Below are 23910 nucleotides of genomic sequence, written 5' to 3'. Positions count from 1 at the left end.
ACTGGACCTTGACCAGTGACCAGGAGCTTGCCCAGCAACTGAGGCAAAGGATGGGGTGGCCGGAGGCACAGTTAAGGAGCTGGGGTCGGGGGTATGGTCCAGGTTGGGGGTCCAAGGTCAGGGTGAACGTGGTTCTCCAAGGAAGCCGCTGGATGGCTTTATGAAGGAGAGTGGTCTGGCCTTCACCAACCTCTTCAGCCGGTGCGCTGGACATCTGAGGATGTGAGTTCCCAGCCTGTGGAGACCTTGCTGGTCCCGTCTACCTCAACGGTGCAGTGAGGCCCCGAGTGTGCTCTTGGGGGCCCTGCCAGGCCTCCTAGATCCACCTGCTCCCTGCAGAGCTCCATGCTGACTCAAGGGGAACGTGCCCTAGGTCTTGCTAAATGTCATACACAGTGACCTGCTGGGTGAAGGGGGGCATGGGGAGGAGTCATTAGTGCTGGCCACCCTTGTGGCACTTAGGGGACCAGGTGACATACCACGGCCAATGCACTGTGAAAGAAGGGATGCATGGCTCTTCCTCTGGGAGCCGTGGGATTCCTATGGTGCCTTCCCTTGCCACAGGGAACCAGGGAGCCCACTGTGAAATGACTCCCCTGATCTCTAGTCCCTGAGAAACTTGGTGCACACAGCACCTGGCCAGCCTGTGACAGATGCCGATGCGACAGAGGAATTAAGCTGTGCTTGTGTCAGCATACGAGAGCCCACCCAGAATGGCAAAGAAGGGGGGTCTGGCTACGAAGCTGGGCCCCGGGGAATCTGGTTCCACCCCAAGGCAGAGACACAGTGATGGGGCTCTGTCTCCCTCCCCAGCTGTGGCTTTCCATTCCCTTCATTATGAGGGTACTGCGGGACTTCTGTCTGGAACCCCCCAGGCCCTAAGGACTGAAAAGGACACAGACTGGGGTCACCTGGTTCCTATCCTGGGGTCCACCAAGGGCCTGGCTTGCACAGAGCTCACCCAACAGAAGAGGAACAAAACATGCCCCAGGGAAGGTATGCCTTTGCCGGCATCACCAGCACGGTTTTAAAACCTTCCAGGGGGGGACGCCTGGGTGGCTCAGTTGGTTGGACGACTGTCTTTGGCTCAGGTCATGATCCCAGAGTCCCAGGATCGAGTCCCGCATCAGGCTCCCAGCTCCACAGGGAGTCTGCTTCTCCCTCTGACCTTCTCCTTGCTCATGCTCTCTCTCAAATAAAAAATAAGATCTTTAAAAATAAAATAAAATAAAACTTTGCAGGGCCTCACAAACCATGCAGGACAAGATCTGGGCTTTCTGCCCCTGGATTCACATCTTCATTCATTGCACAAACATCTATCAGGCACCTCTTCTGGGCCTGGGGTTGTGCTAGCAGGCCTGTGGCCCAAAGTCCCCATCCCTAGAGATGCCTGGGTGGTTCAGTCAGTTAAGTGTCTGCCTTTGGCGCAGGTCATGATCCCAGGATCCTGGGATCGAGCTATCGAGCCCTGCATTGCGCTCCCTGCTCAGCTGGAAGCCTGCTTCTCCCTCTTCTTCTGCCTGCTGCTCTGCCTTCTTGTGGCTCTGTCTCTCCCTCTCTGACAAATAAATAAAATCTTATAAAGAAACAAACAACCCCAAGAACCCCATGAAAAACCAACACAGTCCCCATCCTTGAAAAACACCCTAGCTGGAGCGTGGTAAAGGTGGAACATAAACTCCCAGGATACTCCCATAAACTCCCCAAAATACTCAGAGCACAGGAATCACAGGTATGTTCTCTGGGGCCAGAGGCCTGTGCTCAAACCCAGGCTCCACTTACAGGCTGGGTGACCAGGGCTGGGGTTACTTAATTTCCCTGAGCCTCAGCTTTCCTGTCTGAATAATGGGGCCAGAGATGGTGCAGACGGTGGAGGTACTATGAAGGTTAAATGAGTCAATGCCCCTGAGCCTTCAAAAATATTGCCAGTCCTATGGCTCCAAGAGGAGGGTCAGCAACAAGCAGAAGTAAACCAAAGCAGGGGACCTGGAGAAGGTGTGGACTTCAGCTGGAAGGGGTGGGAGGGATGACCTGGAACGGCCTCCCTGGGGAGGTGGCACTGACCTGGGAGCTGGGAAGGAGGACTCCGCTAGAAAGAATGGCCAACGCAAAAGCCATATTTGACTCATAATGCAAAGAAGGCACAGAAAGGTCAAATAAGTGGCCTCCAGGGGGCCAGGCGACAGAAAGTGTGCCAGGAGTCTCAACCCATTCCTCTGCTCCAAGAAGCTCTGCAAAGTTTCACTCAGCCCTCCCCACCCTCACTGCTGCTGAAAAGCCCCGTCTGTCCCGCTGCTGGGCCAGTTTGCTTCTCTAAGGGCCCAGCGTCAACAGGTGCTGAGGGGGACATTTGCACCATCTGCACCTGACCTGCCTCTGCGCTCTGGGCCCCACTGTAATGGGTTCTTGAAAAGCTTTAGCAGGACAGGCTGGAGTGGGAGAGGTCAAGGCTTGGCCCTACTGTGGGCCGCCAGGCGGGGCTGGCTTTGTTCCACGTCAACTGCTGATTCAGACTTGGCTGTGCCAGGCGAGCGCCTGCAGACCCCACCAGGGGCGGCTCTCATGGTTACCTCCTGTCACTGGGCTGCGAGCAGTCAGTGGGGACACTGAGCTGGCGGGGCCCCAGGGAGGGCAGTTACAGGGCGGGCACCATGCTCCTGGTTCACGCACTTGCTGGAGCTCCAGCTGAGTGCTCTGCAGGCTCTTGTCCCAGCAGGGCTCTACAGGCTTCTGTCCTTTCTAGTTACCCGAGCCATCGCGGAGACATGCGAATGGTCAGCAGCGAGCCGGCCTCCGGATTTCCCACCCCACCCACTCTGTTCCCCTGAGGACAGGGGGCTGACCTCACTCCCACCCTGGCCGCTCAGAGCCCCCCGATCCTGCTGACCACCATGAGCAGTCTGGAGCAAGCCAGCAGGAGCCAATGAGAGAGGAGCAGCTCTTTTCTTGCCAGGGCTGCCGTGAGGCTGGACCCTGGGCTGGGGATAGCTGGTAGGCCTCCTGCCCTGGTGGGGCACTGGCAGGGAGCTCTGGGGAGATGGCCGGGAGATGCCCAACAGCTTTCCAGATCCAGACCCAGTAAGACCTCTGCTTCCACCAGTCTCATTGGGTTCCTGTCGCTTGCAGCGGAGAAGGCTCTGATGAACAGAGACCAACACAGGGTCTGTTTACCTGCAGGGCCCGCGGATCCTCTGTGGTGAGGGGACCAAGCTGTCCCCATAACGTCTCAGCTGACCACGGGAGGAGGGACTCACCAAGTTTGGTACTTGGACCCCTGTGTGCCTGGAAGCACCCTTCAATTCAGCGATCCGGGCTCAAATGCCCCCAGCGGCCTATGAAGGAATGACCACCTTCCCTCTGCTTACATACTTCCAGGGCCAGCAAGCTCACCACCTCGTCAGACAATTTCATGCAGCTCTGGTTTTTACAAAGCTCTTCCTGATGCCGGGAGCCCAAGCTGAACGAGGCTTGTCTTTACTGCAGAGAGAAGGTGGAGGAATCACCCTCCATCACGGCCAGCTGCCCTCCAGAGCCTGCCTTGGCTTGGTTTTCTTTCCTGAGAAACTGAGCACCAGATACCCCAGACCCAGGAGGCAGCTAGGGACCGCTAGGGCCAGGAGAGTGGTGAGGGTCATAGGCTGGATTGCAGGGGAATAGAAAGCTGGCTTCCTTCTTAGTAGCTCAAAGTGCTCCGAAGAGAGCTGATCTGTCAACTGTCAGCACTACCAGCAACAGCGAATAGCTCGCCGGAACCCTGGAGCCAGCATGTCTGGCTCTGTGGCCTCGAGCTAGCACCTGACCTCTCTGAGCCCTGGCTCCCTAGAGCCAAGTGTCATGGGGTCACCGTGAGGATTCAGTGAGCTGATGCACATGAAGTATTTCGCGCAGTGCCTGGGACCTAATACGTGTTTATATGGGCTGGCTGTCATCACTGGTGTTCTCATCACTCACAAGAAACACGTCATGCATGAGGAGCACAGAGTTGGGGCTATTGATCAGGAGCCCACCCACAGCTCTTCTGCTCACCGAGAGAGGCTGGCCCAGCTCTGTAGCCTCTGAGCCTGATTTCCACGCAGGTGGAGAACAGGTGACTGTCCAGGGATGTAGGAAGGGTGAAATCTCAGAGCACCCCGGACTCATACCAGGGTTCTCTTCCTCCCCTCTGCAGAAAGGAATGACACCATGGGAGCACCTGGCAGGCACCAGGGGCTGGGCCATAGGTGGAAGGGACCTCAGAGGGCCCCTTGAACAGCTCCCAGTCCATGCAAGAGTCCCAGTACACCATCACACCAAATGGTTGTTGAGGCCCTAACTTACATGCTCCTCAGAGATGGGGCGATCACTCCTGGTATGGGAGTGATCACAGGGGAGCTCTGGGGATGAGTGCACTCTTTCAGAGGCGGGAGAGGTCTGGCCAGGTCTACCTGGACAAAACTGGCCTGGGCTACAGTCGCCTGGGCTCTTGTCAGAGTGAGAGAGGCATGAAAGAGGAGAATGACGCAAGGAGACCCATATCCCTGAGCACATGTGTGAAACACAGGAACAGGGGACCCCATTAGGGCTGTTGGGGTACTGACCCGGGCTCCTAGCGCTGTGGTGGCCCAAGGATGACCTTGGCCATGTGGCCTCATCTGGGTGGTGTGGCTTTTCCTCCCAAGCTCTCCATTTACCTCTGTGGCCCAGTGAGCTGACGGGGGGCCGTGGGGCCACACATGTAGCAGCCATTCCCACATGGAGCCGAGTGAGGTGGTGAGAGTTCCTGCTGGCCCACCTGCTGACTGTGTGACCTCAGACAGGACCCTCTTGGGATCTCAGTCCACCCATCTGTACAGTGGGGTTAATAAGAGTCTCTACCCCCCAGCAACACAACTTGTAGAACAGTGTCCAGCACATGCTAAGCATATGGAACTATCAGCCACTGCCATGACCTCTGACTGTTCTGTCCACGAAACCACCCGTGGGGTGGTCCTACAGCCTGTGTTCCTGGAAGCCCCCAACCCTTTGTTCTGGGCACAGCAGCCCCAGCTGCCACCTAGAAGCAGCTCCTTGCTGGTGGGCCCCAGGAAAATTTCTCGGTTCCACTTCCTCTAAACCTCACCAGGCCCTGGGAGGCAAGAACCTTGTACCCATTTTCCAGATGTAGGCGGCAATGTAGAGAGCAAGGAGTTGCCATGTCCCTGCAGCTGGTGTGTGGCAGAGCTGAGGCTGAAAAGCTCTTGCCTCTAGTTCCTGGGCCCCCACCCTCCCTCTGGGGCCGTGAGCTCCACGAGCAGCCTGGGGCCTGTGAAGAGCAGGTGCTTGGGGGAAACATCTGGATGTCAGGCAGACTGCTGCCTCCTCCAGGGGCCTCAGGGATGCTCCTCCCTGTCCCCCTCCCTCACGTTCTCGGGTCTCCTGTTTTGTTTTTCCTCCCCGCTCGCGGGCTCGCTTGCCCACTTTGGGTTCCTCATTCAGATCCTCCATGTACCCTATCTGGGGATGGGGGTGGCTGAGGTTCTGTGTCGGGAAAGCCTACTACTGGAAGAGGGTGGGAACTGACAGCTATCCGGAGGGCGGGGTGGGCCTGGCGGGGAGGCTGGGGGCATGTTTCTCACAATGTCCATCAGCACCTACCGCTGTGGGCCTGCCGTCCCACTCTGCCTCACACCCTGTGTGAAGCCAGACTTGCCGCTGCCTGTCCCTCAGTGCTCTAGACCAGCACTGTCCACGAGCACAGTCTGGGGCGGCCGAACTTCGCCAGATCTCTGCTGTCAGGAACGGGGGACACGTGTGGCCCGTGAGCACCTGCGCCATGGCTAGTGAGTGCCGGGGGCACTGGATTCGTGTTATGTTTCTGTGAACTTTAACCTCAGTAGCCCCCCTGAGGCTGGACTGCAGCACTGGAAATACACAGGCTCCCCCAAGTGAGTCTCGGAGCTGAAGGCAACACTGGTGACAAGTTGACGGGGTTGCTCAGGGGTCTTAGTGAGCGGATTCCAAAATCCATGTGGAAGAATCCTCGCCCGAAACAGCCAAGACAATTTTTACAAAGCCCAAAGGAAGGGGTTTTGCCTTAATAAGCAAACGCATGAGACCCCAAGTCTGCTGCTCGTGGAGGAACGGACAGGCCCTGTAACAGTTAACGTGGAGCTTTACAAGCATCTTCGTTCTGTTCCCTGGTCTGTCCCGGGCCCCTGAAACACAGCCTGGTGTGTGGCGGGCGCTCAAGAAATAGCTTGCTGAATGAATGAAAAGGTCCCATTCATGAGGAATTAGATGGGACTTCAAGTCCACGAAGAAAGGACAGATTGTTGAATAGATTGTTTGCAAACAACTGGCTAAGCTCTACAGAATAATAGAAGTTGGGGGGCGCCTGGGTGGCTTAGATGGTTGGGCGCCTGGCTTCAACTCAGGTCAAAATCCTAGGGTTCTGGGATCCAGTCCTGCATCAGGCTTCTTGCTCAGCAAGAAGCCTGCTTTTCCCTCTGCCTGCCGCTCCCCCTGCCTGTGCTCCCTGTCCCTCTATGACAGATAAATAAAATCTTAAAAAAAAAAAAAAAAAGTTGGACCCCTCACATTATGTGGTTCTCCTCTCCAAAACAAATTTCAGCTTGAAGTCCTAAAGGGCATGGAAATACACTGAAAAAAAATTTTTTTTAAAAGCTATGATTTTGAGGCAGAGCCCCTTTTAATTTTTATTATTATAATTATCACTATATTGATGATTTGGGGCAAGGCTCCTTTTAATTATTACTATTTTTAAGGTAGGCTTCATGCCCAGTGTGGAGCCCAATGCAGGGCTTGAACTCACAACCCAGAGATTGTTACCTGAGTTGAGATCAAGAGTTGGACGCCTAACCGACTGAGCCACCTAGGTGTCCCTGGGCAGAGCCCTTTTTAAAATAAATAACATGAAAAGCCAAAGATATGAAACAAGAAAATACGAATTTAGCTAATTAAAATTAAAACCTTCCTGTACAGCATGGTGACTGTGCTTAATAATACTGGATTGTTTACCTGAAAGTTGCTAAGGCAGTAGATCTTAAAACTCTAGTGGCAAGAAAAAACAAATTGTAACTACGTGTGGTGAGGGATGGTAACAACTTCCTGTCATCATTTTGCAATATACATAAAAAACGGAATCATTACCTAGTACACCTAAAACTGATGTCGGATGGCAATGATCTTAATTTTAAAAACACAAAAAATTATAAGCACTTTTGTTAGATGAAAAAGCACAAAGTTAAAAGACATATATCTGAGAACCACTGAACCATACACTTTATATGGGTGAATTTTAGGATACTGTGAGTTATAGCTCAAAAGAAAACAATTTTAAAGACAAATGACAGACAGAAAATGTTTGTAATTACAAAGTATCAGTATCCACAACAAATAAAGAACTACTGGTAAATCAACATGACAAATAGCCTGAGAGAAGAAAACGAGCCAAGAATATGAACTGGGGCCCCTGGCTGGCTGAGTCAATGAAGCATGTGACTCTTGATTTCAAAGTGGTAAGTTCAACCCCCATGTTGGGTGTACAGATTACTTAAAAAAAAAAAAAAAAAAAAAAAAAAAAGACACATACAGATGCTCTATTGCTCCATTTTAGATGCTGGGAAATGCAAACTAAAAAGGCCAAGAGACAACAATGTCTACCCTTTGATTGGGGGTGGGGAGAGAACACAGTGTTGCCAAGCATGCGGGAGAACGAGGACCTCTCAGATCCAGCAGCAGAGAGAGGAAATGGATGGAGCTCCCCTTTAAAGGGTAAGTTTCCAGTGAAAAATGTGCCTACCTAAGCCTCCGTAATTCTGCTTTTAGCTAGCTTCTTTATAGACTCTCTTGAGAGTGTATGTAAAGACACTCCTTGTCCTCTATGGTTGGTAATTACGAGGAAGTGGAAGCAAGGGGCCAGGTCAATCATATGGCTAGCCCTACACCAGGGACCACTAGAGAGCAAGCAGCAGGAGGGAGGGAGGTGGCCCATGCACACTGACGAAGATGGGGTGGGGCGGGGGGCTGGACCTCCACCAGCAAGCCGTGCAGTAATATCCCAGTAAGATGATGTCCACAATCCCAGGCCGCAGATAATGTCAGCAAGGCCACAGCGGCAGCAGCTAACACTTGGAAAGGGCTTCCTTGGTGCCAGGTGCTGCTCCAAACACTTCACATACCTGCTTCCTTACAACTCACACCCTGTGAGGTGGACATTATTGGGCCCAGAAACACTGTACAGACGGAAGGCCAGGCTGTGGGCCTGGGCAGTCTCGCCGGGGAGCTGTGCTCTGAGCCATGGCTGTCTGCGGTTCCTAAGAGCGCACACATGCACGGAGTGAAGATCTGGGAGGAGAGACTACAAAAACAACAAGAGCCTAAGGGAACGTTATCCTAACTGGAAGGCTCTCATTTTCTAGGGGGAATACAGTCCCGTACTGCATCCGTAACTAAAAACAGAGCTAGAGAGCATCTACACAGACCAACGCTGGTTGGTGGAGGGACTGTTTTTTTCTGGCCTTCACCTGTCGACACGGCTGGGACTCCCATATCAGGGATGTGGTGGGCTCGGGCACAATGGGAAACCCAGGTCAGTTCAGCCCCCTGCCCAGGAGGGCCCTGACCTGGGTCTTTGAAGACCTGGGAGCTGGCCGTGCCCAGAAGCAGGTGGGAGCAGACTTCTGGGACAGAGCTCAGGATGGGCTCAGCAGAATATGGTCCTTTCGGCTAATGTGCTGGCTGGACACAGCTCATGCAGCGGTGAGGCTGTCCCTACGTGCCGTGAGACATGAGCTGATGGGGGTCTCAGGAGAGAGCTCCCAGGCAGATGCAAGGTCTTTGAGATTCGAAGTTCTCAGCTGAGTGAGGACCAGCGACCCAGAGCCCTCTGACTGCTCGCATGTAAAGGTCCTGTTCCCTATACCCTCTGAGTCCCTGGAGACAGTACAGCACTTCCACCTGTAGCAGGGATGGCTCAAAAGTGCCCCCCAAGCCTCCCTCCATCTCGAAGAGGAAGCAGAGAGCGGGGAAGTGCAGCGGATGCCTGTCAGTTGCCACAGGGCAGTCTGGCCGTGTCCCCAACCTTGGAGGAGTCAAGCGCCAGGCTGATGTCCGATGAGCCCCAATCCCAGAGGCCCTGTGGATGGAAATGATGTGAAATACGATGTTTAATAACCAGAGCCCGCCGGCGTCCCTTCCAAGGGAGTGTGCGGCCCTCCTCCCCTTCAGCTTGCTATTTTCGGCCGTGCTAAGAATAGCCTGCTTTAAATACCCGTCTCCCTCCTTAAATCGGCTCTCAGGACTGCCCCCACAGCACCTTTCTAGAACTCCCAGCGGGGAGCAGTCCCTCAACAGACCCAATTCACACATCCACCACAGGGACCTTGCTGAGACTTCTGTTAGCACCAGGTCTCTGTCCTGCCTCCCCCGACGCGTGCCTCTAACAGCTGAGCCTGCCCCAGCCCTGGGAGATCTTGCTCAGACACGGACCCCATCATGCACTTGCCCAAAGACCTTCGTGCCCCTTGTCACCCAGCGAAGCCAATCCAAACCCCCGAGCCTGGTGTTCCCAACCAGGCACATTACGCAGCACCGTCAGCCTGCACATTCACGTTTCCTGAGAAGCTACTGTGGCTGGGTGCTGCTCTAGGTGCTCACAGGGCCCTGAACTCCTGTCCCTGTGTTGCTCTATCACAGAGAAACCCCTCATTTGGCTGCTGCTCAGCCTGTGAGCCTTTGCTCTCCCCAGGACAGGGCCCTCAGGTGGGGGGGCCAGGCCCACCGCTCACCAGGCTCCAATCTCCTCTATGACAGCATCACTGTGCCAGATGTTAGTAGAGGCCCCGCTAGCACAAGGCCCCACCCTCACACATATGCTTTTAAACCCTCAGTGTGTGCAAAGGCCCTAGGGCATGAGAGCAAGGCCCTTCCCGTGTGCTCCTGCAGGGCCAGCAGGCACTCACTTGTTGAAGAGATTGAGGCCGATGCGATAGTGCCTCTTACGGATGACATCGTTGCTGAAGGCGGGGGAGTCCCAGCTGTTGCGGGTCTCCTTGTGGTAGGTCTGCTTGCTGAGCGTCTGCTCCCTCAGGCTGTCCCGGGACGACGACTCGGAGCTGCAGTTGATGGTGTCGTTGGAGTTGGATGTGCTGTTGATGCTGTCGTTGTCCCCATCGGAGTAGTCGGACTCTGACTTGCTCTGCCTGTTGGCCGAGCCGTTGATGGCCAGGTGGCTGTCCAGGGGCCGGGGGGGCCGGGACCGCAACTCTGGCTCCTCCCGGGGAAGGCTCTTGGGGGGGCCGCCCAGAGGGCCGTGCTTGGGGCTGCCCTGTGGCCCGCCCAGGCTGCGTTCATAGGCGCTCTGCCTCTTGAGCGAGCCACGGTCCGAGCGGTCGCTGAGGTCCACGGAGCTGTCGCTGGGCGGCTCGATGGTGAGCAGCGGGAGGTGCTCTACCCGCAGCCGCTGCTCCGGCCGCTCGAGTGACGGTGTGCTCCGGCAGCTGGTGTCCGTGTCCCCCTTGTCGTCCTTGTGGGCCAGAGCCCAGTAGTCCTGTGCGGCGCCCCCAGCCCGCAGCCGCAGGTCCGACTCCGTGCTGGGTGGCCGGTGCCCTGCCTGCGAGAGGGGCAGGGGCGGTGACAGCTCCTCCTCGTCGATGTACAAGGTGACATCACTGTACGAGGCCGTCATCTCGTCCAGTTTGTGGTGGTCCACGCTGTGCAGGGCCGGCTTGGGCTCGGCGTCCCGGGTCCGCCCTGCGTCGGGGGCTGGCGCCTCCTCGGCGTGCAGGCTGCGGCAATTGAGGGCGTCGTCGATGGACTCCGCCAGGGACTTTACCTGCCTCGAGAAGGCGTCCTCCAGCTCCGTGATGGCGTCCGCGAAATCGCTGGACGGGGCGGGAGACTTGAGGGTGGGAGGCTCGCCAAGGTCGCCGCACTCAGACGGCACCAGGGCCCCGAGCTGAGAGCCATCATCAGTCACAGAGACCTGCTTGCCCTCGAAGTAGGAGCTGTGCACTTTCTCCGGGCCCTCGAAGGAGAACTGCATCCTCATGTTGGACAGCACGATGCGGCGTGACATGCGGTTCTCCGACATGGAGCTGCGTAGGCGCTCGAAGTTCTTGTTCATCTGGTACTGGCGGAAGGCCGTCTGGATGGTGCGGGCCGCATGGCGGGTCACGAGGCGGCCCCCATACTTGCGTTCTAGCATCTCCACCTGATTGGGGGCAGGACAGGACATTAGTGAGCTCAGCCCTGTGTGCGTTCAGCCCCGTGCGCTGCCAGCGCAGCACCACACCCACCCACGGTCATGTCTGCCACCCAGCTCCGTGGCTGCAGCAGCCAGGAAGGCCTTGACACATCCCAAAGTTGGTTATGACAACTACGGAAGCAAGCTTGTGGGTTGCCCAGAACAGGGGTTCCCTGGGACCAAGAAGATGGAGAAACCCCCTGTTGAAGGGAAAGCAAGGATGTTCCCTGCACGACCTCCCAGAACCTTTGAAAGGTGGAGTGTTTCCAAATTTCTTTGGACACAGAAGCCTTTGGCCCCAGCATGTCTTGTGGCCTGGGCTTTAATGAAACTAGCGAGATGCTGGAGGAGGAGCAGAGGGGAAGAACCCGAAGCATGAGCAGGTTAAGGGACCAGCCAAAGGTTTCAGTGAGATCCTGGACCCGGACCCTTGGTGGCAGGCTTCGGGACTTCCTCTTTACCGCAGTGACCTCGTGCTCTTACCAGCTAGTGGAGGTGGTGGTGGGGGGTGTCACTGAGTTTCAGGGAGGCCTGAAATAATCACCTTAGTGGGGAGCAGTGGGGAGCAGGCTTCAAGGTCACATGCCCAGGCTATAAGCCTGGCCCTGCCCCTCGTTAGCTGCGCCACTCTGAGCAAGCCTTGGGGCTGTGCATTTCCTGTTTCCTCATCTGTAAAGTGGGGACGGTACTCAGCCCTATCTCGTAGGACTGTGGTGAGCACCTGATGAGACGGACACAACAGCTTAGCTCATGCCAAGCATGGGGACAGCTGGGCCTAGAAAACCCTCAGCTGCGTTCCTGGAAGATGTTGATGGTTTGGGGGGTCCTCGACTCCCCTCACTGGACAGATGGGGAGACTGAGGCCCAGAGAAGTGACTCAGCTCAGAGGCAGAGGCCTCCAGACTCCAGAGCAAGCACTCATTCTGCCACCCCAGGTTCCGATGGCCCCTCTTCGTGGTGAGGTACAGAGACGGGGCCGGGCTATGGGCAGGTGGCACTGTCTGGGACTCCTCCATGTGACACCCAGACTCCCAAAGCCCCGAGGCTCACTCCAGCCCTTGGTGATCAAGGACAACCCTGAGGACTGCTTCCTGTGCCTTGCTCCTGAGTGAAAATATGCCCGTAAAGTAGGAGGCTACCCTGTAGGAAGCAAAGAAAATTCAAGATAAGCAACTGGCTTCTCCACCAAGCCAGGGCTCTTGGACTGCTGGACAGAGGGGGTTCCTGATGAAAGGGCCAGGAAAAGCCTGAGGCCTTCAGGAGGAAGGCACTCTTGCGCCAATGAGGCAAAGCACCACCCCCTGGCCTGTCTAGACCCCACCTGCCTATGCTGTGCCTGGCATCACACCAAAGCTGGTGGCACAGAGAGATAAGGTCCCTGCCCTCCAGAAGCAAAGATAAGGTCCCTCTCCTCAGGGAACCAGGCAGATACACACACCTCACTGAAAGAAAACCAAACAGACACTGACCAAATCCACACTATGGCCCGAGTTGCGGGAGAGGGTCACTCAGAGCCACTGTGGGGCGGGCCAGGAACAGAGGGCTTGGGGCCTCACGTACCCTGGTGCCAGTCCTGGTCCCTTCACTTCCTGGCTCTGGGAGGCCACCCATGTCAGGGACACCGGCTCCCCCTGGACACTGAAAGCGCCAGCTCTCTGGGGCCCGTGGGAGAGGGAGCAGCAGGCTGGACAGAGCGGCTCCCTTCACAGCAGGAGAGGGTAATGTGTGTGCATGTGGGGGGAGGGGGGTGGATCAAAATGACTTTTCTGGGCCCAGAGTCAGCCAGGGTGGGTCTGTTTTTTCTCTTGCCCTGAAGTTACTGAACACCATCCAAAGAGATGACCTCACTTCCACATCTGTAAGCAGACTCTGTTTTTTGGGGGTTTTGAGTGGAGCTCTGAAAGCCGACGGGGCCGATAAAGGGCCCAAGGCTGAGTTCTGGGAAGCCCCCCTCCTCCGCCCTTCAAGGCCAGTAGCCTGGCCCCCCTCATGTCGCCTTCAGGGGCAGAGTCATGATACCAGGGCCACCAGCGTAAGGCCCAGGGCTCACTCAGGGCTCTTTCTCTCCTGCTTACTAGGGGCCTAGACAATTAGGCAGGGATGCTGTTTGTCCGAGACCAGCTTCCCAAATCTGGGGGAAGGGTGAGGGGGGATGAAGAGCGACCTTGGAAAGGCAGGAATTGGCTCTGTGTTGTCGTCAAAGCCCCTCTCAGTCCCTCCTTCCTGGTCTTCCCTGGAGGACACACACCGACCCAGGCCTGTTCTTACACAGTCCCCAGACTCATGGTGGTCATTCCTCCTCCTGGGCCACAACGGACCTGAGGCCCAGCCTGAAAGTTTACTGGGGTGCAGGGGAGGGAATCCAATTTATATGTGCTCACCTGCTGTATGTCGCCTTCACCCGATACTCACAGGACCTCCAGCCTGTAGAGAAGCCTTGGCATCCCCCTTCTCGGAGGACAGAGGCTCTGGGAAGTAATGTGACATGGAGATGACCCCTAGCCCTCCCTCTCTCTTTAAAAGGATGCGTCTCAACAGCAGGGGAGGGACAGGGAACAGAGAGGAACACCCTTCTACAAAGCAGAACTAGCAGCTCTGATGACTCAGGACTCCTGCTCTCTTTGATAGGAAACCACCAGAAGGTGCAGAGGCCCTGAAGCCAAAGGGCTCCCTTCACTAAACGGGACTTTTGCTTACTCGGCTTTAATCTTCGTGAAATTGTGTACCCTACTTTCATTGGGCAGTTCCCATGTAGTCTGTCCTGTTCCCATTCTTGCTTTCATTGCCGGGAAGCTCAACAGCTCAGTAGTCCTCTCATCTTTTTACCACCTCTTCCTTGCTACCCTTGTTCTGCCTCAGGGCCTTTGCACCTGGGGTTACTGGTTCCTGGAAGGCCACTTCCTTCAAATGCTCAGTTCAGATACCACCTTGAGGAGGCCTTCCCCACTCTCCTTATCCAATGCTGTCCCCTCCCACAGCTACCACTTCTTCCCCCAATTTCGTGATCTCTGGGGTTTGTATCACGCTCTGGAATTAAACTGTCTTTATTGCTAACTTGCTTCTGGGACCATCTCCTGGACCAAAGTGTCAGTTCAAGAGCTGGGGCCTCATCCTGTCCACTGTGGACTCCCCAGCACCCAGCACAGTGTCTGGCACACACTGGGTATTTGGTGAACATGCATGGGATCAGAATGACCAGCTGTGGCCCCAGTAAGGCCATATGAACCCAAGGATTATCTCCATAGGCCTCTGTGGGGTCTTCAACTTCCTCACTTCTGTTTCCCAACGCTTCTGCTGGAGGTCTTTTACTACCAACTGCTTCCGATTCACTTTGGATGTGGGTGTAAGTGATCAGTGGAACAGAGGTGGTCTTCCCCTGTGGTGGGCCTGGCCATGGAGCCAAGTGCCATGATGGGTAGGGGGATGGGGGCACTTTCTGCTCCCACAGCCCAACAGGGGGTCCTCTGTAGAAGGATGGAGAGAATCAGGGGTGAGATAGGTAGCCTGAGGACAGGGAGAGGTAGGAGACTTTGTTGGGGGCAGAGGGTTGGGAGGAGGAAAGACCCACCTTGGGCAGCACCCACATGGTTCCTGGAAGTCAGGTGCCATGACAGGCCCAGACGCTGCTCCGCAAAAGACAAATAGGAGCAAACAGAGGGTGGCAAGGTAAGGGGTCGATGTGACCACCTAGGACTCATAAGGAGATGGCCCAGGAGCTGGGGGAAGCTGGACAGATAAGCCTGACTCCCCCAGCTCCCGTACATCTACACAGCTGCTTGCCATAGCCTGAGGGTCTCCTGAAGCCAGAAATGTCCCTTCAGTTTCACCCAAGAATTCTTACTCAAGAGTCTTCTAGGGGCCTATACTCTGGAGGACCTCAACGCGATAATCTTTGTCCCCCACCCCAGTGATTGCTCATTCCCTCTGCTTCCCACCCCCCACCCAGCTGGGACAGGCCTCTCCCTCAATGCAGGAGGCTATCTTTAGTCCTTCCCTGGAGCCCAGCCAGGCAGGCAGGCCATGCACCCTCCTCGCCCTCCTGGCACATGGGTGCCAACCCCACGGTGGGTCTGCGGGAGGAAGCAGACCTTCAGTGTGGCCATTTCCCACGAGAACACAGACTGTAACCCAAAGGAGATATAAAGCAACCTTGCCTGCGGGCTGTGGACAGGCTTGGTGTTCTTTTCGGAGCATGTTCTATTTATGTTGTACACTGACCTCCTGCTCTTCTCCTCGGGGACTCCTCCTGAGGACTATCTAAGGTTCAGGTGTCCCCTGGGACCTCAGACACTCAGCGTCTGGCCACTGAACCTGTGTGCATGGCCATGGGGACAGGGTGTGGGGTGGAGACCCAAGTCCTGACACCCCAGTCCCTTCGCTCAGGGTGCCTCTGTGCGTCAGGCAGAGCAAGAAGGGGACCCTGGGCGGAGGTGAAGGCCATGTTCATAGCACAAGTGCACCTGAGTGGACGTCAATCTGTGGGAAAGCTGAGCTTCCTGCAGCCTCAGGCTGGCCCAGCAAAGGCCTTGGCACCCGTCTCCAGCCAGAGCCACCTGGCTGCCACCTGCTCCCAAGGCAGGCCCCACCTACCTGCTTGTCCTGCAGGTCGGAGGAGAGCTCATAGCTCTCAGACAGTGACCGCGAGCGCTTGATGGCCTCCTCCTCGGCCTGTTTGCGCAGGATGGAAGTCGAATGCTGCAGTTTGGGCCTCCGTGTGCGCTGCTGTTGCCCCGGCGGCCCCGAGTACAGCCCATAGGCTCCCACTGACGCGTGCTCGTAGCGGTCGGGGCTCAGACTGGAAGCAGGCGCTAGGGAGCCCTGGTGGTAGGCAGACGGGCTGTCTAGCGACGTGCCGGTCTCGCTGCTGGGGGCCTCGCCCTCCACGCTGCAGGGGACAGAGAGAAGAGAGAGAGGCCTCCTGTGAGTGGGAGACCAGATCCCGGGGCCCGACAGGGAGCTGGAAGGTGGGAGGGGGCCGCAGGCAGGAGGCAGCCCCACAGCGTCCCCCACACCACTGGCTGGCCTCTGACATACTTCACTGATTGATTTTGCTCACTGTCCATCTCCTACGTGAGGACCTCAGCTTTGTGAGGGCAGAGGTTGGACACATGATGTGCACTGACGAGCCCCAGTGCCTACAGCAGGGCCTGGCCCATGGCAGCAAAGGATCAGTGAAAATCTACTGAGCAGCTAAATGGATCCAGTCCCCTTCTCTCCCTCATTCCCACCATCTGACTTAAGTAAACCACTGATTTTTGTACCCTTTGTTCTTATTTTAAAAAGACATTGATGAAAGTGACTCCTTACTACATACCTACTTAGAGGTCAGGCACTGGGGGGGTGGTTAGGGGCTGAGCCGTGTCCCCCCAGAATTTATATCTTGAAGTCCTAACCCCCAATACTTCAGAATGTGGGGGGAGACGGTCTTCAAAGAGATAGTTAGGATAATGAGGTCCGTTGGGGTCCTAATCCAACAAGACTGATGTCCTCCTAAGAAGAGGAGGAGATGAGGACCCAGACATGCACAGAGGGACGACCATGTGAGGGCAAAGGGAAAAGGCGGCCAATCTGCACACCAAGGACAGAGGCCTCAATGGCACCAGCCCTGATGACACCTTGATACTGGACTTGGGGCCTCCAGAACAGTGAGAAAATAAATGTCTGTTATTTAAGCTGCCCAGTCTGTGAGCCTTGTTATGGCAGGCTTGGGAATGAATACAGTGTTATACATACATTTTTCTTTTTAAAAACCTTAAATTAGTCTGCAAAGAAAGAATTACTAGCCCCCCTTTTCCAGGTGGGGAAACTGAGGCCCACAGCGGTACAGAGACCTGTCTGCACAGGTAGTGAGTGGGTGAGTTGAGGTCAAAGCCCAAGTTGTGGGATTCCAAGATTTGGTGGGGGGTGTGTGTGCAGCCCTCCACCGCGTTGAGCCTCATTCCCAGGATGCAGACACCTCCCTCTCAACATTCCAAGTGCTAGACTGGGGGGACAGAGAGGGACTGGCTGGCTTACTCATCCCAAACTCAGGAACTCAGAAAACAGACATGGGTTCCTGTTGTAGACTGCTTTTCAGTATAGCACAAAAAGGCAAGGCTGTGTGTAACACAGCATCTAGCAGCCTCTCTGGTCAAGCCTTGCCATTTTCCTGTCCTTGCAGGGTATCACTCAACCTTTAAAGATGCTCTGATCCCTGGGGCCAGGGCAGGGGTCTCTCTGGAAGGGGCCCAGCAGAAAGAAGGGAACACAGCTCCCCTTCCCAGGCTGCAGTCCTTCCTCCATGGTCCTGTCTTCAGACCAATGGCAACACGCTGGGTGGGACAGCCTTGGGAACAAGTGTCTACCCCCTGCCCAGCTCTGCTTCCAGCCAGTGTCACAAGGCCTGGCAGTGTCGCCCTGTGAGTGTTGAACGGGACTTTTCACGGACTCCTGGGGGAGGCAGACTCAGAATGGGGGCAGAGGGAAGTAGCCTGCCCTGTGGTTCCAATTCTGCCCTGAGCCAGGGACGGGCTGCAAATCCCTGCACTTGCCTTCCAACTTGTAGTTCAAGAATAGTACAGGACTTCCGCTCCAGCAACTGGCTCTGGCCTCTGAGAACAGACTGCGGCTATCCTGTGACAGAGGATGGCCCCTCCTGCTCCCCAGAAGCTTAAGTGTGACAAAGGTCTTTCCTTGGGGAAGAGCTCTGAGTGTTTTGCCTTCATCTGGCGGAAAATCAGGGTGGGTCGCCCCTCATTTCAAGGCCTATCTCCCTGTCCGTTATCAATGTGGGATGGACCAGATGCTTTTAAGGTGTCAGAGGAATACCCACCCTTTAAGACTCTCCTGACATCAGTTACCCAAGAGCAGTCTCCTTTGGGCCCGCGTATCTGCGAGAGGGAGAAGGAGGGAGAGAAGGATGGGGACCAACAGAGCTAAAAATTCTCCCATTCTTCGGATAAAACTTTGAGCAATACTTCACAATAAATACTTGATGGCTTGATCCATAGTTGTATGAAAGAGAGAGGGACACCCCTGTCAGACCTGTAGGCAGTCAATAAAGCAAGTCCACCCACAGAAAGGCGACCCAAAGTCCCCGCCTTTGCTCCTGCCCCAGGCGTCTCCCTGCCTCACCTCTGGGTACCCTGTGAGCATCTCATGAGGAAGTACTTCCACCCTCACACCCCCATACTGGAAATGCTTCAGTCAGGGCAGAGTCTGTTTTTCCAAGCAAAAGGCTGACAGGAAACAAAATCTCATCCTTGAAGATGAGCAGCTGCTGGCGCTCTGGTCAGAAGGTTTTAAAATAGTCTCATAACCCTGAGTTTACAGAAACACAGGGAGATTGAGGGGTGGTCTCCGTGCAGGTCCTCAGAGCAGGAAGCCCTTCTATCTGTGCCTCACAGTGGCTCCATCAGGGAACGGTGGGCTAGGACCCTCATTGTGCTGCCCTGATGTGCCCTGGGATAAAGGAGCCGCGTCCACCTCTCATGTTCTGTGGGGGATCCAACCCTCTACCTAGGCCTTGCCCTCTGGGCCTCAGAGTAACAATGAACAGGCAAAGGAGCATTCTTCCTGACAACAGTGGGGACGGGGCAGGGGTCAGTCTGTGAATCTGGTAGGTTGTTGTCATTCCCTGGTGGCTGTGGTTTGGGGCAGAAGGGCTGTATGTTGCCTGGTAGTGGGGAAGAGCCTGGCTATCTCAACGGCTGGGGTCACGAGCAGGATGTCAGTGTGGGTCCTGGCATGACAGGGACATAGGTGGCTGGTGGGAAGCAAGCACTTTCTGGGCTGTGCCAGTCCCAGGATTCTGGCTTTGAGCATTACCCTGCTCCCAACTCTCTTAAGGCAGGAGGTTCCAGAACATCCTAGGGAAAGAGGGCCAAGCCTCCCCTCAAAGCCAAGGAAAGGGGTCTGATGGTCACCTGTAGCCTTTCTCTTCACCATGACGCCAACTCTGGTCTCCTCTCTCCTATCAGCCCTATCGTCCAAACATACCCAGGCTCTCCCACTTCTCAGCAGATGGTCCAGGCCACCATCACTGCTCTCTGGATTATCACAACAGCCTCCTCAACGGTCCCCCTGCCTCTCTCTTTCCCATGGCCGCCACAGTGACTCCAATAAAACAGAATATCAAGGACACCTGGGTGGCTCAGTGGGTTAAGTCTCTGCCTTCAGCTCCAGTCATGATCTCAGGGTCCTGAGATCGAGTTCCGCATCGGGCTCCCTGCTCAGCGGGAAGCCTGCTCCCCTACCCGCACCGCCTGCCTCTCTGCCTACTTGTGATCTCTGTCTGTCAAATAAATAAATAAAATCTTTAAAACAAAACAAAACAAAAAATCCCCAGAATATCGCGTTCCTTCCTTGGTCCCATCACACTTAGAAGACGCTATCCTTGCAATGTCCTTGAACGACTGACCTTGGCTGCTCTCCTCTCGGCTCTTTCCCCCCAAGCCTTGCTCATTCTGACTTCCTGACTCACTGGCTTCCTTTCTCTCCGCTCAAAGGGGTCAGGCACACTCCTGCCTCAGGGTCTTTGCACTGGCTGTTCTCTCTGTCTGGAACACTCTTCCCCATGTCTCTGCTATTGCCAGATTTAAAATCACAGCTCCCTCCCCCTCAAGATTCCTGGTCTCTTTCTTTGCTTTGCTTTGTTTTTCTTTTCTTTTTTTAAAAAATCTTCGATGATGATCATCACTTCAAAACACATAATATATTTATCATGATTTTTGGTTTGTGGCTGTCTCCCATGTCAGTACATAAGTGCTACAAGGGTGAAGGTAATTTTTCTGTTTTGCTTACTGATGTTTCCCAAGTGCCAACTTATGCCTGGCTAAGAGTGCTCAGGAAATACTTGCCAAGTGAGGGAAAGCATTTCCCCATGCCTGCTGTTGGCTGAGTCCTGGAACAGCTTCTTACAGCATCCCCACCAGACCTCCTATGTGCCCCAAACCAAACTCCTTATCTTTCTCCATCCTCACGCAGTGACCAAGCTGGGATTCTGGCTGTCATCTCTTCAGTCCCTCCCACACCGCCAGCTCCCGCCCTGCTCCGCTCAGTCTGCCACCAAGTCCTGTGAGATACACGAATAGTATCCCCTTGCCTGGTGCATGGGGTAGGCCTTCCACCCCACCAAAATCACCATCAGCCTCAGACCACCCTGATCAGAACCGAAATGGACAGGCCAACCTCTTGCAGCCAGCAATGACCCTGCCACAGACACTGCCCTCTGGTATAGGAGTGGACAAAAGTGAGAAGTGTGTGAATGCTTGCATGAAGTTTAAGAACCCACTGTAAGCCAGAGGATAATTGGAAGCTACATGCTATTAGACATAAAAAGAGAGTTTTTTCTTAATCCGAGCCAGACAGCTCGTTCACAGAAAGATCATTTTTTTTTTTTTTTCAAGTGAGAATGCCCAGGATTGACGGGTATGGGCAGCAACAGGCATTTCAGAAGTTTAAGTTGATGTAACTTTTTCAGAGTACTAGCTAGAAACAGTGATCGAGTCCACTCGATGGGGCAGAAGCTCTCGAAGAACCCGTAAAGATGCCTTACGTACAGCAACACCCTGAACCCCTCGCCTGCTCTTGCTTAGTACTCGGCTGTGCCCCCCAGTTCCTTCCTTCCCTGGGGAGTGTGAACAGGACAGCCCTCTTCTCCCTCCCCACAGCAGATCAGACACCTCAGAGATCTTTGCTTTATATGATGTCCACGCCTGACACAGCAGGGAGCTGGGGGTCAGGGAACCACCGGCCCCGGCCCAGGCCCCCACCCCCCCAGAGCCTCCTGCACCAGCAGCCCACCCTGCACACTGCTTCTTCACCACGGTGGTTTCCTAGCTGCAGTTCAATGTCTCATCACCAGGTCGGCTCCTCTGCGGAAGCTTCTTCCACAACTTGCATCCATCAGCCAGGCCTCAACACTCTGTAGTGAGTCCTACGCCACACAACAGCATTCAGGGGTCTCTCTCAGACGCCTGGGCCATATGCAAATCAGGGAGTGGGGCGGGCACCCGTTCCAAGGACCTGACAGTCCCTGACAGTTTAGAGTTTCTGGAACATTCTATGACAGTTAGGTGGCCACTCCCCAGCACTCTTCGAAGAGGCTCCTGGTCTAGTAATCCCTCTGCTAGATATTCACGCTAAGGAAATGAGTGGATCTGTGAAGAGATAAATACAAGGAATTTCACCGCAGTGTTGGTTCTAATTATAAACATTTGGAAATAATCTAAATGCCCGTCAACAGGGATTGATTTAAATTACTTATATATCCATATAATGGAAACAATGTCAAGCCCAGGGGGAAGATCAGTTTGATGGCTGTTCTTTGGAGAAAGACAAGATTTTTTTGGCTGACTATAAGTTTAACATGAGCCGATGCTGTGACGCAGCTGGGAAGCCAGTCACCACCACGAATTAATACAAAACCAGAAGCCACAACAGCTCTGCAGCCGCTACAGGTGTCAGAACACAGCCGAGGACTGTGTCTCGGTGCTGCATGGACTGTCTGGAGCCTGAGAGTACAGATCACAAAGTGGGGGCAATTGTTCGCCTCACTTTCGGCTGGCCGACATCACTAATGGATCACAGACTCCCTCCTGCACATCTTCCAACCCAGAGTTCCACGTGACTGACCCCAGCTGGCACGTGGCATGAACCCTACTTGCCAACCCCCAAATTACAGTATGCCAGGAATAAACCTCCAGGTCTGGAAACCACCTCTCACCAAAAGCTTGGACTGCCTGGCCAGGAGAAAAGCAGCCAGAGGGGAGCAAGTGAGGATGTCTAACATCAAGCCTCTAACAGACTGACAAGAGGCAGAGGGAACAGATTTCCATGGACAGACCATGACCAAGTCTGCCCAACTTGACAACACTCTCACATGGTTAGGGGTGCTTAGGAGGTGGTGAGCTCTCTGTCACTGTAGGTGTGCAAGCTGTAGCAGGTCAGACACTTGTCAGAAATAGAGCAAAAGGACTCCTCTACTGGCTAAAAGCTGCTATGGACTGTCTGAATCTAGACCCTCACCCTGTAGCTCCCCACTGCCCTTCACTTGGGAGTAGTCTGGTTCTAAGAGGCCACACTCTGGTCCCAGCACAAAGCCTACTTCCTGCATGGGGCCACCCCCCGCCTAGTGTGGCCCCCATTCCCACACTCTGTCACGGTGTAGATTACCTGGAGAAAGAGACAGTATGAGAGGGTCTACTCCCTACCCTCCCAGAGTCCTGCTCCTTGAGGGATGGGTCCCTTAAAGCCCCAGCCTCCTGCAAAGACAGTGACTGAGACTGGCTCCTTCCTGAGAAAGTTCCACATGTGCACGATGAGGCTCTTGAGATGGGCCTGGCCCAGCACAGCCGTCCAGATGACAGCTGGACCTACACACAGATGTGTCCCCAGTCCTCCCCTGCTGGCCTGGGCACTCGGAGCCCTGAGTCCCTGGAAAGTGTCCCCAACCTCCTCCTCCCCTTCTCCAGTTTTCCCAACATGCCTTCCTCTGCCGGAGTCTGGTGCATGTGTTTTATGTGGAGGAATGGCTGGATCACTACAAACAGCATCTAGAGTTTCTGACTGCCCTAGGATGATGAAAAACACCTAAGAACTAAGAACACATTTTGAAAAGTTCCCCTCTTCCCCGGCAGCATCCCTGTGGCCTTTCCACCAGGTGAGGGGGCAGGAGTCAGAGCTCTGGGTTCTGCTGCTTATCAACTGTGTGACTGGGTGGGAATACTTCTATGTCTCAGTTTCCTTTCCTGCAAAATCGGGGCAGAGGGCTGACTTCATGCCACTGCTATGAGACGTAACAGAGTTAACACAGAGAAGTCCTTAAAAGACTGCTTGGCTCATAAAAGGCACTTTGTAATTGCCGTCTCTGGTTACTCTGATGGACAGGGCCCAACCTACACATCCCGGCAGCTAGAAGTGGGGGGGCAGACAGGCCCAGTGTGCGAGCCAGGGTCGCCCGCCTCTGCCTGCTGTGGGGCCTCTCTCTACGCGGACAACCTCCTCTGGCCATGGGCTGTAGTCGCTGATGACGAGGCCCTAGAGAGGGGCGGGAGAGTCACAGAAAGGGACCCGGGCCCCATGGCCCAGACGCCACATCCTGACTCTAGCTGGGGAGTGAGTCAGGGCCGGGGGCCCTTGGCCACTCGGGTCACGGATGTCTCTAATTATGGCCTGTGAAGTCATGAATTACTTTTCTCAAGAAAAATGTTAGTCAGAGGGCAGTCTCTACGGGCGGAGAGGCAAGGGGGGAAAGCAGGAAGCAGGGACCCTCTGGTTAGGGGGCTGGCTCTTCACTCCAACACTGATGATGCTGATGGTAGTTACAGCTAATGTTTATATAGTCAGTGGTCTTCTAAGCGTTCTAAGTAACTCACTTAGACCTCTAACAAACCACCCTATGGGCACGGAGGGGAGGTTAAGCTCAACCCCAAGGTCATGGGGCTGGAACCCAGACAGTGTGGCTTGAGTCTGCACATTTACTCACTGGGCTTATGTGACTTCTTAGTCACTTACACACATGCACACACGGGGTGGGTTAGCAGCAGTGACTCTCCTGGGAACCTGCTGGGTACAGGTGTTGTACTGAGTGTTTGAACACAGCCTGTGACCCAACTACCATCCTGGGAGCTAGGAGGGAGCTGTGCCTTCTGGGGCTCGGTGGGGCCAAGTCACTTACCCCAAGTGGGTGCCTTGGCCAGCCAGCT

At 55.0% G+C, this 23910-nt stretch overlaps 1 protein-coding gene across 8 annotated transcripts in view; it reads right to left on the bottom strand.

Moving 5' to 3' along the window:
• The window catches only part of IQSEC1 (IQ motif and Sec7 domain ArfGEF 1), a 372144-nt gene that overhangs the window by 30186 nt on the left and 318048 nt on the right, over positions 1-23910 (bottom strand). For all 8 annotated transcript variants that reach the window (XM_059161876.1, XM_059161871.1, XM_059161872.1 and 5 more), the window contains 2 exons: positions 15815-16109; positions 9942-11191 (listed from right to left, as the gene is read on the bottom strand). In XM_059161876.1, the coding sequence (XP_059017859.1) occupies positions 9942-11191; positions 15815-16109 (1545 nt within the window). The remainder of the gene's footprint in view (positions 1-9941; positions 11192-15814; positions 16110-23910) is intronic.

Source organism: Mustela lutreola, chromosome 2, assembly GCF_030435805.1.
Source record: "Mustela lutreola isolate mMusLut2 chromosome 2, mMusLut2.pri, whole genome shotgun sequence".
Classification (NCBI taxonomy): domain Eukaryota; kingdom Metazoa; phylum Chordata; class Mammalia; order Carnivora; family Mustelidae; genus Mustela; species Mustela lutreola.
This window is presented reverse-complemented; position numbering and strand designations above follow the sequence as displayed.